The sequence below is a fragment of the Neomonachus schauinslandi genome, chromosome 5 (assembly GCF_002201575.2).
Source record: "Neomonachus schauinslandi chromosome 5, ASM220157v2, whole genome shotgun sequence".
NCBI lineage: Eukaryota > Metazoa > Chordata > Mammalia > Carnivora > Phocidae > Neomonachus > Neomonachus schauinslandi.
The window spans coordinates 41,876,775-41,891,719 of record NC_058407.1 but is presented as its reverse complement, the minus strand read 5'-3'; the positions used below and the strand labels follow the sequence as shown (position 1 = coordinate 41,891,719).

At 33.7% G+C, this 14,945-nt stretch overlaps 1 protein-coding gene across 6 annotated transcripts in view; it reads right to left on the bottom strand.

Annotated features, from left to right (window-relative positions):
• Nucleotides 1-3,781: 3,781 nt before the first annotated feature.
• NAP1L1 (nucleosome assembly protein 1 like 1) overlaps nt 3,782-14,945 on the bottom strand; it is a 33,116-nt gene continuing 21,952 nt past the window's right edge. For 3 of the 6 annotated variants that reach the window (XM_021678647.2, XM_021678652.2, XM_044915368.1), the window contains 11 exons: nt 14,609-14,689; nt 13,750-13,878; nt 12,724-12,795; nt 11,780-11,919; nt 10,992-11,137; nt 10,878-10,897; nt 8,939-9,061; nt 8,181-8,210; nt 7,621-7,671; nt 6,098-6,169; nt 3,782-5,379 (listed from right to left, as the gene is read on the bottom strand). In XM_021678647.2, the coding sequence (XP_021534322.1) occupies nt 6,134-6,169; nt 7,621-7,671; nt 8,181-8,210; nt 8,939-9,061; nt 10,878-10,897; nt 10,992-11,137; nt 11,780-11,919; nt 12,724-12,795; nt 13,750-13,878; nt 14,609-14,689 (828 nt within the window). In that variant the 3' untranslated portion in view covers nt 3,782-5,379; nt 6,098-6,133. Of the gene's footprint in view, nt 5,380-6,097; nt 6,170-7,620; nt 7,672-7,852; nt 7,949-8,180; nt 8,211-8,938; nt 9,062-10,877; nt 10,898-10,991; nt 11,138-11,779; nt 11,920-12,723; nt 12,796-13,749; nt 13,879-14,608; nt 14,690-14,945 lie in introns of those variants that run through there. The other 3 variants (XM_021678648.2, XM_021678649.2, XM_021678651.2) reach the window with 3 other exon arrangements.

The window sequence follows — 14,945 nt, the reverse complement described above, 5'->3', positions numbered from 1 at the left end:
AAGAACCAGAATACGTATTAAATCAAAGAAAAAGAGACTATGTTGAGTAAGCCATGCACAGAAGACTAGTGGCAGGAAAAAGGTGAAAGAAAAAGCAGCCAAGCAGAGCTGAAACAGTGTAAATGCAAAACAGGCTGGGTTGCTGATACCGAAGATGCTCTAAAGGTTGTACGCCCACTCACCAAGCCAACTGAACAGCAAAGAGATTAGATCCAGCTTCTAGTTTTAAAACTTATTATCAACTAGCCTAATCCAAGTCTAAAATAACATCTTATTTCAAAACAGACACCTATCTCATTGTCCACCTCTAGGTTACCTGTCACAATGTCCAAAGCTCCAGGTAAACGTTAGGGATGGAGAAGATGGGCTGAATAATGACAACTTGGGTGTTCTGGAGCATTAATATCCAAATACTTCAGACTTAATTTTACTCTAGATTATTTCTGGATGAAAGCCAAGGCCAAAAAATTAGCATATGAAAACATGTATTAAAAATAGGTAGAGATCTTTTTAAAACTAGCTGACTTTAGAGAACAAATTATTTTCTATTTTAATTTTACATAAAAAACTTTCAAAATGGAATAGTTTGTATTTCTCATCCAGTCTTAAGTCTGTTCTTTTGTACACCAAGTTCTAAAATTACCTGCCAAAATCAATTTAAAATGTGATTCCAACTACAAGTTCTAGATTTTATTATGTTACAGAAGCACATTTACTAAATGCTCATTATTTATATGAGGTTCTAAGTACTAGAAGATTAATGTGTTCTCATTAGTGCTCACCACAATCTTCACAAAACAATGAACAGTGATAGATGAACCCCAAAGCCTGTATTTAACAATTCTATCTCTACCACCCAATGGTAGTAACTATTTTATTCCCACATTTATTTAAAAAATGATAGTTCGTCACTTGTTTAGGGGCTATATGGCTTTAATCTAAAATTAGATCTTTTCCATTTTTATTCATGGTTTTTTATTCCTATAGAGCAACCTCACCCACAATTCTCATTCCTGAGTCCACCTATTTGATGAAGGTAGTTACAAATATGGACTGGAGGAAGGCTAGGAAAAAAATCCTGTGTTGGATTAACTCTGAAGCATTCACTGTGTATTGTTTTTAATCTATTTTCACTGGTCAAAACAAATTTGACTGCACATTTAACATTACTTGTACCGTAATTCTGTGAGAACGTCTTCATAATGAGAAAAAAAACAACACTTAGAGGGTAAAAGGGTATGATGACGGGCGCCTGGGTGGCTCAGATGGTTAAGCGTCTGCCTTTGGCTCGGGTCATGATCCCAGGGTCCTGGGATCGAGTCCCACATCGGGCTCCCTGCTCCATGGGAGCCTGCTTCTCCCTCTGTCTCTCTCTCTGTCTCATGAATAAATAAATAAAATCTTTAAAGAAAGAAAAAAGGGTAAAAGGGTATGATGCCTACATCTTTGTCAAATAGTTTAGAAACAATGTGTATATGTATGCATAAGAATATAGGGCTATGTAGCATAATCAGTAACTGTATTTTCAGAATCAGAGTTACACTATCATGTCTTAGTTTAAAAATTGCCTCGTGGAAGGGTCATCCTCACTTGAAATACTCTCAACAGGTGGTTTTTAGTGTTTTAAACCCTTTAAAAGGACTTCCATGGCTTGGCCTCTTCTATCTCCATCCATTCTTTCAACACCTTGAATGTACCCCAGATTGTCCTACTTCAGGACTTTCAGTGTGTTTCCTTCAGTACCTTCACCTGAACTGCTCTCTGCTCAAAGGATCCATCCTTCACTAAACAAATTCCTACTCATCCTTGAAATCCCAGCTAAAAGCTGTCATGTAAGTTTTTAGTCTTCTGGTAGAAACTACTTCACCAATTCATGAAAAATTTATCAGTGCCACAACTGCCTAACCTCATTATGAAGATCAAAATTATGACTATCAATAGCGTTAACTCTTGAAATGAGGTCTGTCAACCTCTGGCACTTTTGATCACTCATCCCGAAGTTCCTCCTTGGTTTTTTAAGTTTAAGCCACACAAGAACTAAAAACTACTTTTATCTTAAGCAACATTTTCTCCTGAGTTTCAAAATAAAAAAACTCAAAACAAGTAATTAAGAGATCTACAAAAGCTACAAAGTGTCAATTTCCAATATGAAAATTAAGCAACTGGATTAATGACTTATTTCCTGCTGGCAATTTATTATTTCTAAATTGTTATGGTCCATTTCTCATCTTACACTTAAGATAATTAGTCAATGCCTTAATTTTTTTTTAACTGAAAAACCTAAAAGTACATAATGATGTCAAATGGAAGAAACACAAGATACAAAGTATATTGTATTTTTTGAAAATATAATTAATACATCAATTAAAAATTTCTCATGGATAAATACTCATCCTTTAAGTAATTTCATACTCCAACAAAGATGTTTCCATTTCTCAGAAGTCACATAAGTGATCCCTAAGAACTTGGTTTTTTAATCCAAGTTATATTCTGACACCTGGATTTTTAAACCAGTATACAAAATCACCACTACACATCTGTAAGTTAATTTCACCATTATCATTTACATTTACTTTTCAGCTATTAGACTTAGTGCTTTAAGTAGCAAATTACCTAAATTATGAATACATATTTTCAAAACAAAATCCAGGTCACAATTACCAAGTATATACAGTGCAGAAGATTAAAAAAAAACCAAAACCTGAAGTAGCATAGGATTTCTCTTTCCTAAGGTTCCTATTAAGAACATATACTTCTAAACTACCTTTATTCTGTACATTTAAAATAACATTCGGCTTGACTTAAATAGTCAAAAAATATAAAGACTAAAATTTTTGTAAGACTAACCCTTAATGGACTGAAATTCTAAACCAAGCCCTGAAACCAAGCATTCAAAGAATATCTGAATATTAGTTTAATATTTCTGCATTATACGATAAGGTTTTCACAAACAATAATTTCAAGTTTTATTTTTATTTTTAATAATGGTAATGGCATACAACTCAGATAAACCCACAAATTCATACTGTCTTACAAACAGCAGTAATATGAACAATTAATTCAGTTATCTTAGGGGCCTTATTATACACCAATCAGTATCATTAACCTATTCACATTATAATGAAAATATTTCTATCAAAGCTAATGTCTCCCTTTCAGGTTTGTTTTTATTATATGAGCTAAAAAGGAAACAGAGGTAGAATCCCATTTTTCTTATTACTCTGTAAGCCAGTTCCACACATTTTTATGTCACAGAAATATTAATACTGCTTCAGTGAACTAGATAAAAGAATTCTGAAAAATTACATAAACTTTCAGACATCTGTGTTAAACTAAATAAACTGTGATTTATGAAACTATTGTTCCTTTACTTACCATATTTGAATGACCATAAAATGACAGTAAAAAATTTTCGAAGTATTAGTTTATATAGGGGTGATTATAGGAGATTCTGCCATTTCTAGAGAGAAAAAATAGAACTTCTTGGTAATCTGTGCCTGAGTTAAGGGAAACTATAAACTGAAAATGTAAAGACAAAATTCAAAGTGTCTCAAAAATGTCTATAGTTAACTCAGAGTAAAAACCTTTCTAGTCTTCCAATAACAAACTCCATTTAGCAGGGCTTGGGAGGTTCCTTTTAAAATTATACAAATTTACAGGCCATCCTGGCTTAAGCACAGAATAGCCTACTCTAAACATCTCTACTCTTCAAAAAAAAAGTATATAGAAATATATTCACATTTTTAAAAAAACACCCAAAATATCACCAGTACATTTTATAAAATTAAATGCAAATTTTATTAAGGATTTCAAATTACATATTTCAAATTTCTAAAATGGAATAGAACCATTTTGGAACTGGAGAGATGGCATAGATGAACACTGATATCCCTTGCAATGCCAAATTTATTAAGAAAACAATTCCTCTACAAACCACATCCCTTTATATAACAAGATGAAATAGTATCGGCCCCTTCACTTTGGCAATAGCTATTACCTAAAGGAATGAAAAAAAAAAAATAGTGGTTCTGCTACTTAAGTTCATTAAAAATGGGATTCTATCTTTAGATTAAATTTTTTTAAGTTCAGAAAAGGCTGTGATCAAATGAGCTATGGGTACAAAACCAAAAATCAGCAAAGAATGTCTAATCAAAGCAACCAAAAGCATTTTCAAAATAAAGAGGAAAAACATAAGGTGTTTTCATGGCATTTTTTTCCTACACACTACTGCAACTGGTTAAGGATTTCCAGTAGTTAATTAAAATCTCAGAAGAGGAATGAACAGTATTACACAAATAACAAGATGTGTTCACATTCCAAGATCTTTAAATACTAAATTTTCAAAAAGGAAGCTCTATCACTTCTAAAAACAATGTAATTTTATTAGAGCAGGAACTCTAGGACATCCTCGAATTACAATCCATTTAGTCCACCCTCACTGTCAAAACTTTTAAGCTCATCACAAAAAATTAACAGTAATTAGCCTGAGGTATTTTAAATGTGGCTCTACAGACTCAAATTTAATGGCATTTCCCCCCAACTAAAAATGGTCTTCTTCCTATGTTAGTCCCATGATCTCTGTAGTACTTTACTACAATATGGTCATAACTAAAATACCTAAAAACTCCTTGGACCTTTTCAAAGAGTTGCTCTTCTAACAGCTTCTTTCAAGACAGGAGCCACACAAAGATCTGCAAGAATGTTGCCTGACCAGATCCAGAATAGAGGTACTTAAACCTTTGTTTTCCAGTTGAATTACAAACCCTGGTGTGAATAAAATGCTGAATATCATACTTGTGGTACAAACAGGTCCAAATTTTTGAGCTTTTAATGAGATCGAGAAACATTTCATAAAATCTAACTTAATATGCCTTAACAGATCTGTGAGGTAGTTAGGTAAACAGTACTACCCATTTTAATACATAGTAAACAGAAGCATGGGTAAATGACATACTCATACTTTAAAAGCAGTAAGAATCGGAATTAACCACAGAAGCTTGGGGCCTTCTCTCTAGCTCTAATCAAAGGAAATAAAATTTTAACCTTTTAATGTTTTAAAAAAACATTACATCATTTAAGATTTTGTCTTTCTTTTTTATACTTTCTTAATGAGCAGATGTAGTACCTCTCCCAAAGTTGACACACTTCTCTTCCATAATATGGTCAACTGGGTACAATGCTTAATTCAAGCTAGGCCTCTGCTACTACCTAAATTAGTACAAAATTAAGACATTATCTTGTGAGAACTAAAATTATATTTGACATTTTTATTTTAGGCTGCAAAAACAAAAACAAGCAAACAAACAATAACAAAAAAACTTGCAAAAGGCTTGTCAAATGATGTAAATTCATCCTTTCCAGGGAAGCAGAAGGTAGACCCTACCATAAAGAAAAGATGCTTAGTTAATGGAAGTTAAATTTAAAAGTACTGTTAAAATAATGAGGCTTAACTTCTGAAAATAGGTTTTATTCACTTCCCTACAATAACCAATAACCACACTATCAGTTAGGTTTCTTTACTATGGTTTCCTTACTAGGTTTCTAACTACATCACCTAAAATACAAAAATCCATTAATAATCTAAGTTATCAGTTGTGGTCTTACTGGAAATTCTTAACCATATATTTGTCTCAACAAGTTTTGCTTTTGTTTTTTAAATGAGAAATTGTCTTAGTCTAAGTCACTGCATTTCTACAACAAAGTAATGAAAGGCACAGCTAGTGCAAGCAAACGTAAACCCAATTCAACTACCAGCTGAAAAAAATACTTTGGTTCTTCAGGAAAAAAACTAGCAAAGCAAAAAAAAAAAAAAAAAAGTTTAACAGTTCTGTTCACTTTCATAGCTGTAATCTAAAATCTTTGTTACATGATAAAAATTACTCCAGAAGAACCAAACCATGTAGTGATGAATGAACATGCGTGAAAGAATTTGTGCAATCAATAGATCTGGCAGAAAAACTAGAGTTGAAATGATAAGTAGAACAAATTGGTCTTTAAAATTATCAGTTCCTTTCCTTTAAAAAAAATTACTGAGTCTACCAAGAAAATACAAAAACATAAGGCTCTAAGTAAATAATAGTTGTGTTTAGGCTATTACAGTGCAGGTTATCCTCAAGGCCACATACATCCTGCTTCACTGCTGCTTGCACTCTGCTGGGTTTTGATCCTTCTGTTAAAGGAAAACAACAAGTCAATCTATCTTTTTCTACCTGCTTCAGTTAATTTTCAACAGTAATTATCGTATATTATCTCAATGTTCTACCAAAATTTTTGCCAAATTAAAGAAATGGTATAGCAAGGATGGCAAATTATTTATTAAAATATTATCAAGTCACAAAAATGCTAAAATTAAGGCCCAAATTTTACATTGTGGAATGAACTCCATAAAATAACACACTAAACCATAATCTTAAAAAATAACAAAGCAATTTATGTTAGTCATATTACCAATTATTTTTGCCTTTTTATAGATCAATTACAAGTATTCAAACATACTAATTCATACCCTTTAGAATAATTAATTTAATTTTTAACTACCCCTCTCTTACCTGCTCACTAAAGTTATCTTCCGGATCTTTTACAGTAATTAGCAAATGAACGAATGCATTTAACAGAAACCAAAAGTTTCAAATGAATCCTGATAATGTACTATGTATTTTCGGGGAGATAAAGGGCTTTACTAACCCTGATATGACAAATACCCAAGAATGACAGATTAGGAGTCTCAAAGAACAGAGGTGGTTGGGAGAACGTAACAAACAATACTGCTTCCCTATTCCCAAACACTGCTGCAATCAGATTATTTAAAAACTGACCTTTGTTTATAAAGCTATCCTTTGGAAGGAAAACCTAAGAACACAAGCAGTTAAGTAATTTCAAATGCTTCTAAGGGGTGCCTGGGTGACTCAGTCAGTTCAATGCCAACTCTTGACTTAGGCTCAGGTCATAATCTCAGGGTCCTGGGATCAAGCCCAGAGTTCTGCCCCGCCCCCCTCCCCCTCAGGCAGTCTAGGGCAGGGAATCTGCTTGAGGACTCCCTGCTCGCTCACTCTCTCTCTCTCCCTTTCCCTCTGTCCCCCCCCTACATCTTTGAAAAATAAAATGCTTCTAAAAAACTGTTTAAAAAAAAAAAAAAAAGCCCAGGGCACCCTGGTGGCGCAGTCGGTTAAGGGTCTGCCTTCAGCTCAGGTCATGATCTGAAGGTCAGGGTCAGGGGTTAAAGCCAGGCATCGGGCTCTGTTCAGTTGGGAGCACACTTCTCCCTCTCCCTCTGCACCACCCCCACCTCGTGCGTGCTCTCCCTCTCAAATAATAAAATCTAAAAAAAAAAAAAAAAAGCCCAAGATAATGTACACTAAAATAGAATCTTAGGGTTTATTTAGCCTGAAACTAAGTAAAATACAAAGTCAGAACCAAAAATAAAACTTCTCAGGAAATGTGCATTGAAATTTCATGTACTGTTGAAATGCCAGTGGGGATTAAAGTGGACTATACATTCATCTCCAGGCAATAGGATATATTAAAGAGTTTAATGGACAAAAATAAACTTTATATTAAGAAACATCAACTCTTATTTAACCTGCCTTAAATTTAATAGAAAGCAGCACTAATTTTGCTCACCTTTGAGTCATAGTCTGGATCATTTTCCTCATCTCCTTCTTCTTCCCCTTCCTATATTAAAGTTCAAAATGCATCCATGAAGTAGGTACACAGTAGAAAGAAATGGCTCATAACGTATGGAGAAATTTTAATACAAGTTACTCTATGGGTCAAAAGATTTTCATGATTACAGAGTAGGGTGAAAATGCAATTTAATTGAAAGCTTCTAATATGAAAAATTTCCCAACACAACTTGAGACATCCAGAGAGCTTTTATTGAAAAGATTTACTGCAGCCAACGTTGAAAAAGTTTACTGCAGCTTTTGACTTCTTCAAAGAGCTGATAACCCTGCAGCAGAACAGAATTATTTGAAATAAAAAAAATGTTCTGAGTTTTGCAATTTATTTATTGAAACCTCATACATACATTGTTTGGCTGTAGAATTCTAAAACCGTATTTTTTTCCAAAAGGTTTATATCCCGTATCACAGAATAATGATTATAGCAAAGGAATACATAAGTCACTCAATTTGCTTCTCAATGTGTTAAACAGAATTATTTGCTCATTTGGTAAACATTACCTCATCTGCTTCTTCACCTTCTTCATCATACTAAAAAGGGAAAAAAGGATGAAGTTTGAATGAAGCTAACAAACATTTGAGAATAGCATTAGTTACAGCCATCTTGTCTCCATTAATATCTAAAAAGAGCAAAATACTTTCCTTAAGGCAATTAATTATAAATTAAATGGCTGCGGGAATCAATTCAGGGCCATTATCTAAATCTGACAATTTTAAAAGTTAAAATAAAGAATACAGTACAATTGTGCGTGTGATCATACAACTATTACTATAAATATTACTTGCCTGTACTTATGCAAACACACAGCACAAAAAGGCCCTAAATCTATTCGCATGACTGACATTTAGCAATAAAGATAGCCAAAATATTTGAGGGCAGCCTAGTTTTACCTTAATTGTTGCTTAATATTCCTTTGGATAAAAATTCTATGCTTCCTAGTATTTTTAAAAGTAATAAAAAATATCTTAGGTTTTGTTTGGTCAAAGACAAGAGCATAATACATCTACAACACTGACCAAACACAGTAAAGCTGCACTAATTCAGAGCAGTCTTCCTATTAGCAGGAAAATAAAAGCTACCAAAGATCCTAAGAAGACATATTTAAAACAATTCAGGAAAGTTATCTATAGAACATCAGTAATTAGCCTTTGAATTATTCTGTTTTTTAAAAAATTACATCTGTTCGTTTAACTGCTCACCAGCTGTGACCATCATACCCTCACCAAATGATTTCACTGCAGGATTCAGATTCACTCACATCATCATCATCATCTTCGATAGCTTCTCCAGTAAAGTATAACACTGATCTTGGGATTATACGCTCACGTAAAAAGTGACCAATTTCAAAGTCTGCAGCAAGGATAGCTTCAGCATCATCATCCTGTTTTGTTTTGTTTTTTTTTTTTAAGAAAAAAAGGCACAAAATTTAATAACTGTTAATTAGGCACATGCAAGACTCTTGGGTTTAAATTCTATGAAACAACATTCAACGTCACTTTTAACTTTCTGTCATTTTAAAATTAGCTTATGTGTGTGATTAAACAGTCATCGATATATACCTCAGGTTTAATAAAAAGAAAGCTACCAAGTCAGTGTACATACTCAGAGAATTTTGGGAAAATAAAAATCAGAACTGGTTATTGCTTAGTTTTTTGACTTAAAATATAAAAGCAACTTTGTTACACGACTTTAATTTTCTTTTTTTTTTCTTTTTTTTTTTTAGATTTTATTTATTTGCGAGAGAGAGAATGAGAGACAGAGAGCATGAGAGGGAGGAGGGTCAGAGGGAGAAGCAGACTCCCTGCTGAGCAGGGAGCCTGATGCGGGATCCCGGACTCTGGGATCATGACCTGAGCCGAAGGCAGTTGCTTAACCAACTGAGCCACCCAGGCGCCCCTTTAATTTTCTTATAAATATTCATTATTGAAAACACCAAATGGAACAATACTAAGAAGGAATCTCAGGACTTATATAATATTAGGCATACGGCACATAATGAAAGAACACGGAGGATCACTCACATTTCCTTAAAGATAGTACAGAAGCAGTTTTTGTATGCATAATGCCAAATGAGATAGAATCCTACTTAATACTAAGTCAATCTAGGATTTCTACTTAATGACAAAGCACAACACAGAAATGGTGCTGACATTATTCAAAATTCAAATAATCCCATTTAAGTTCCATGATACCAAACAATGAGTAAACATTCCATGAGTATTTATTTTGATTCATCAGCATAATCCACTATAATAAACAGCCAAAAAAACACAAAAGGGGGCAGTGGACTTTGAGGGAAAGACCTGTAATCACAGGTGGAGGTGTTCTAGCTATAACTACTCAAGACTGTTTTCTTACCATAAATATTTGACAACAGAATTAAAAAAAGTCACTTCAACACAAACTCCCAACCCACTCACTGACATGAAAATAGCATGAAACTCTACTACAGTGTTCTTAAGTAGTTCTACCTAAAATTCAGGTGCTGCTATACAGTCCCCTTTTTTGTCCCACAAACGACATTTTGAATCAAACCACTTACCACTCTTTACAGGCAGAAATACTTGCCTTTTACAGATCTGGTCTTAGCCTTAGCCAAAACTATTCCAATTCAAAAGTGTTCAAAACAAACATACCTTCTAATTCCGTATGTACAAAACTACTAAACTATCGGAGTTAAAAAGTTAAAAAATCTGGCCAACAGAAGAGCAGATTCAAAACCTACGTAGCTTACATCCTGCCTACACAGCATTCCAGGCTGTGCACAGGCACCATTGCAGCTCTTGGCTCATACGGTCACATAACACATGGCCACAATACGAAACCATGTTTCCACTGGAGTAACAAATACAGAGAGTTCTAACCAAAATGTGGTTAGGAGTTTTAGTAAATAAATAGTACAAATGATATATTTAATACATACTAGTTTCAGTAAGAAAACTATCATCTTAAGAGCCTGAATCCCCCCAAAAATACTTCCAAGCCTCAAAAGAAAAGCCTTTAGCCTCTCAGCATTTCTCAATGGAAGCACTACAGGCATTCTGAATGAAATAATTTCAGATGCATAAAGGTCTTCTCCATGCATTGCAAGCCTCAGAAAAAAATTCGAGTAGCAACTATCCAACTCCCCGCTTCTGAGAACCAGTTCTTTAATTTCATAGTGAACAATTCAACAAATAGATAACAATTTAACTTACCAGATCTCCACTTTCAGGAACTGCAAAATTGAGAAGAGAAATTCAAATGAGTAAGAAATTAAAGAAAGCTTATAATAAAACAACCATTAATACCCAAACTAAAACACTATTTACCTTCAGGAGGGGCAAAAAAATTAAAGAAAGAGTCATTGGAAACAGTTTTGGTCACAGTACGAACTGTCCCACGTCCCTTGTGTTTCTGTTTCTTCTTAATGGTTTTCAAAGTGACATTCTTTCCTTTTTTCCAATCTATCTGGCACCTTGCAAAACAAAGGGAAGAATTTATCACAATTATCATACTATGCTTAATTGCTGGAAGAGCGAAGATTTATCTAATTAAGTACTGTATTTATTTTTTAAAAAGATTTTATTTTACAGAGAGTGAGCGAGAGAGAGAAGAAGAACAAGAGCACATGCGCGTGAGTAGGGGGAGGAGCAGAAGGGGAAAAAATCTCAAGTAGACTCTGGGCTGGGACCCGGAGTTCCATCTCACAACCCTGAGATTATGACCTGAGCCTAAACCAAGAGTCGGAAGCTTAACTGAGCCACCCAAGTGCCCCAAATATTATTTTTAATTACAAATTTTAGAGGGAAAAAGTGGCTCACATGCTTTTGATAGCAATATAAAGAGAAAATTTTATTTCTAAACACATTTTTCTATAAATACATTGACAATTAGCAGAAATTCACAATACAATAAATTGAAGTGTGTTCTCCTTTGAAGAAGTGTAATACTATAAGCCAAAGAGAATTCCAGGAAAATAGGTGTGCTAAGAAAACACTTAATCTGAAATGTTTAGAGATAAACTATGTATCAAGTATACACTAGGAAATACCAAATATCACAAATCACAAGTAAAACAAAAAAGAATATTCTGTGAAAGTAGTAAAATTAAACTCACCCTGTACAACCCATAATTTCTGGTCCATCGAAAGAAAAGGGATCAGAATCATCTGGTTCTGACCTCATCCTATATGTCTTTGTCAACACTTCATTTGTGAAATATTCATTGGGTTCAAAGTGAAATTCTAAGACAAAACTCTTAAAAAAAATAAAATAAAAAAAGTAAACACTAATGAAGTTCCTACATCACATATATTAAAATTCAATCTGTTGATTTTTATAAACACATAAACTTCTAGGTGATAATGCCTTTCCTGTTCTGGCAAAGGGTCAGATAAACCCCAAATTATGTTTAAAAAGGCAAAACAAGACACAAAATAAAACTGAATAAAACTTAGCTCAGCTTACAATTTCTATTTAGTAACATGTTTATAAAATTGGTTAGAACAACTGAATAAACTGACCAAGTACTCTTTCCTCCTTCCATCCTCACAAAGAGGACTTTAAATCATCTTCTAACCCGAATTTGACAGAGGAACTTTACTACACACAATAGAAGAGTGTATAGTCTATAGTAGTTTTGCCCATACTTCACATAACACTGATGGTTTTTGGGAGAAGCTAGTAGCTGATCTTTCATCATGGGGAAGCGGGGGCCCTCTAACATCTTCTGTTTTATGTAATCCCCAGACACATGCCTTTTAAGACAGAGTAAGTATTTAGGGTGCTATTATTTTTTTATCTATTTTTATCAAGGACTTACTATATTTCAAAAACAGTTTTATGTTCAGAGGGAGGAAAAGGAATAAATTCTACATCACAATTACCAACATCCAAACATTTATTGCCTACCAACAATTAAAGAGTACCAAGTATGAGTTTTAACTTCTTTCTCACCCATCTCTAGGCTTAGAATATCACCTTCTTTTTAGAAAGTTCCATATATCTATATCTATAAACATCTAATGTTACAGAACTAAAAATATTTCAAAGTTCTTTTACCATGGGCTGGCCAGCATCTGAGAACTTCACTTTAATATCTTTCAAGTGCTTCAAAATAGGTTCATCATGTTCCTGCAAATTAAGAAAATATTAAAATGAGTATCTAACATGGCATTTTAGGATCAGTGTGCTATTACTGGACAATAAACATTTAGCTGAAACATTTATAGTGAGGCTTTATGTAACACTTATGAACCATAAGGCCTACTCTCCAGATAATGGCTTATACTAAAGCTAGTTTACTTATAAGTTCTACTTATTTCTACTGGCAATGGTAGAAAAAAAGTGACTTAACAGAGAATTACATCATCATCAGACTGAATGGGCTGAAGAATATAAAACCAAGTCTAACTCAGGCATGTTTGCTTTAAAAACATTTCCTTTTCCAGCTGCTTCTTGTTCCTTTCATTATGCTAGGTCCTTTCCTACTTTGCCAAAGTAGAAACGCAATAAGCAGTCATTGTTTTGAGATTTCTTTTTCTTGCCTTTAACTTTCAACAATCACACTATAAGGCAACAAGTACTATAATGCACACAGTAGTGGCTCAAGAAATGCTTCTGATTAGGATACAAAAAGTTTCCCAGAAAAAGTGACATCTGTGTTGGATTCCCAGAAAAAGTGACAACTTTAAGAGTTAAAGATCTTTATGTTATTCTTTTAAAATGCAAACGTCCCTTGGAATATTTGTTTCAGACTGAAAAGGTCTTTTTGGGTAAGATAAATGAAATTTTAAGTTTCCTCCCTCCAATCTCTAATACCAAGCACTTAAACACAGAAGACATAAGACTATGACAAAACATTGCTCAATGTAACTGTCAAAGGGCCACTTCATTATCTAATCTTTGAAAATGATTTAGAATTTATTACATTCATCAAAGATCCAATTTTCCTCCTACAGGTAACAGGTTTCAAAAGACAGCAATCATTCTATAGAGGTCAATGATGGAGACTAGTCATCCCAGCCACTTAAATTTCAAAGGTTTTTACCCTTTAAAGCAAACTGATGTTTTTATGAGTAAAATTACCTGAACCATATCACTGAGCAAGTCAACGTTCTTAAAAACAGTCAACCAGAATTCAGGAATTCCCTTGGGGTCTTCTTTTTCTTCATCCTTTTTCTCATCTTCAATCTTGGCTTTTTCTTTCAGCTCCTCCTTGATAAATGACAGCATTATGTTACTGAATTCCTAAATCAGACTACTTGATAAGATCTTACCCATCCCCTAACTTATACCCAGCGGTGAAGTACAGAAACCAACAAATCCTCAATCACCAATTGCAACTTTCAATCAACGAAGTTCTAGTCCAATTGTGTAAACACTGCTGTTATACTCATACCAAACTGTACTTCTATAAATATTGCTACTACCATACCCCTCCAAAAGAGAACCACTAAGAGAGAACCTATGAACTATAGGGAAAGTTTTACAGGAAAACATTTTAAAGCTTCAGGGAAAAAAAATAAAATAAATATAAACTTTGCCCAATTCCTCACCCCTTGGTGTTCTTGATCAAAACATTACGTTCTCCTTATCAACCAACATTAAAATAGCAATGCTGGGGAAACAGAGTCATGTAATAGAACACTGTATTTGTGTCACAACCCTGCCATTTATTAATTGTAGCCAAGTCATTAGAAGCCTCCATTTCATCATGTGAAAAACAAGAACAAACCTTTGCAGGTCATCATGAAGTTCAAAGGAAAAGTTTATATAATCTATAAAATTTAAATACTAAAAAATGTAAGGGAAAAATGACTTTGGGTACAGATGGTACCAGGGCTAACAGTGGCTCATCTGTTCTGATTATTGTTAACTCACCATGAATCTTACAATAAAATATTTCCAAGGTATAAAAACACACTAAATTAAAGTTGGTACCAACCGAAATTTCATCCTCCTCATCTGGTTTCCATTCACATTCTTCTTCCGTAGGTTCATAAATTGCATTAATGATCTCAAATCGCTGAAAGGATTAAAATAAAAAAAGCTTGCATAAAAACACTGACATCCAAGCCAGAAACTAATTGTTTCTCATTAAAGATGTGTATAGATTTAATGAATGCATACCACAACTTGAATTGCTACTGACAGTTTTCCCAATTACCTCTAATAACCATTTGCTGAGAGGTCTAAAGACTAAACCACCTGCAAGTTTGTTTATATTTCCAGAGCTTTATTATAATCTCAAATTTTAGATAAAGAAAATAAAACAGTAGAAA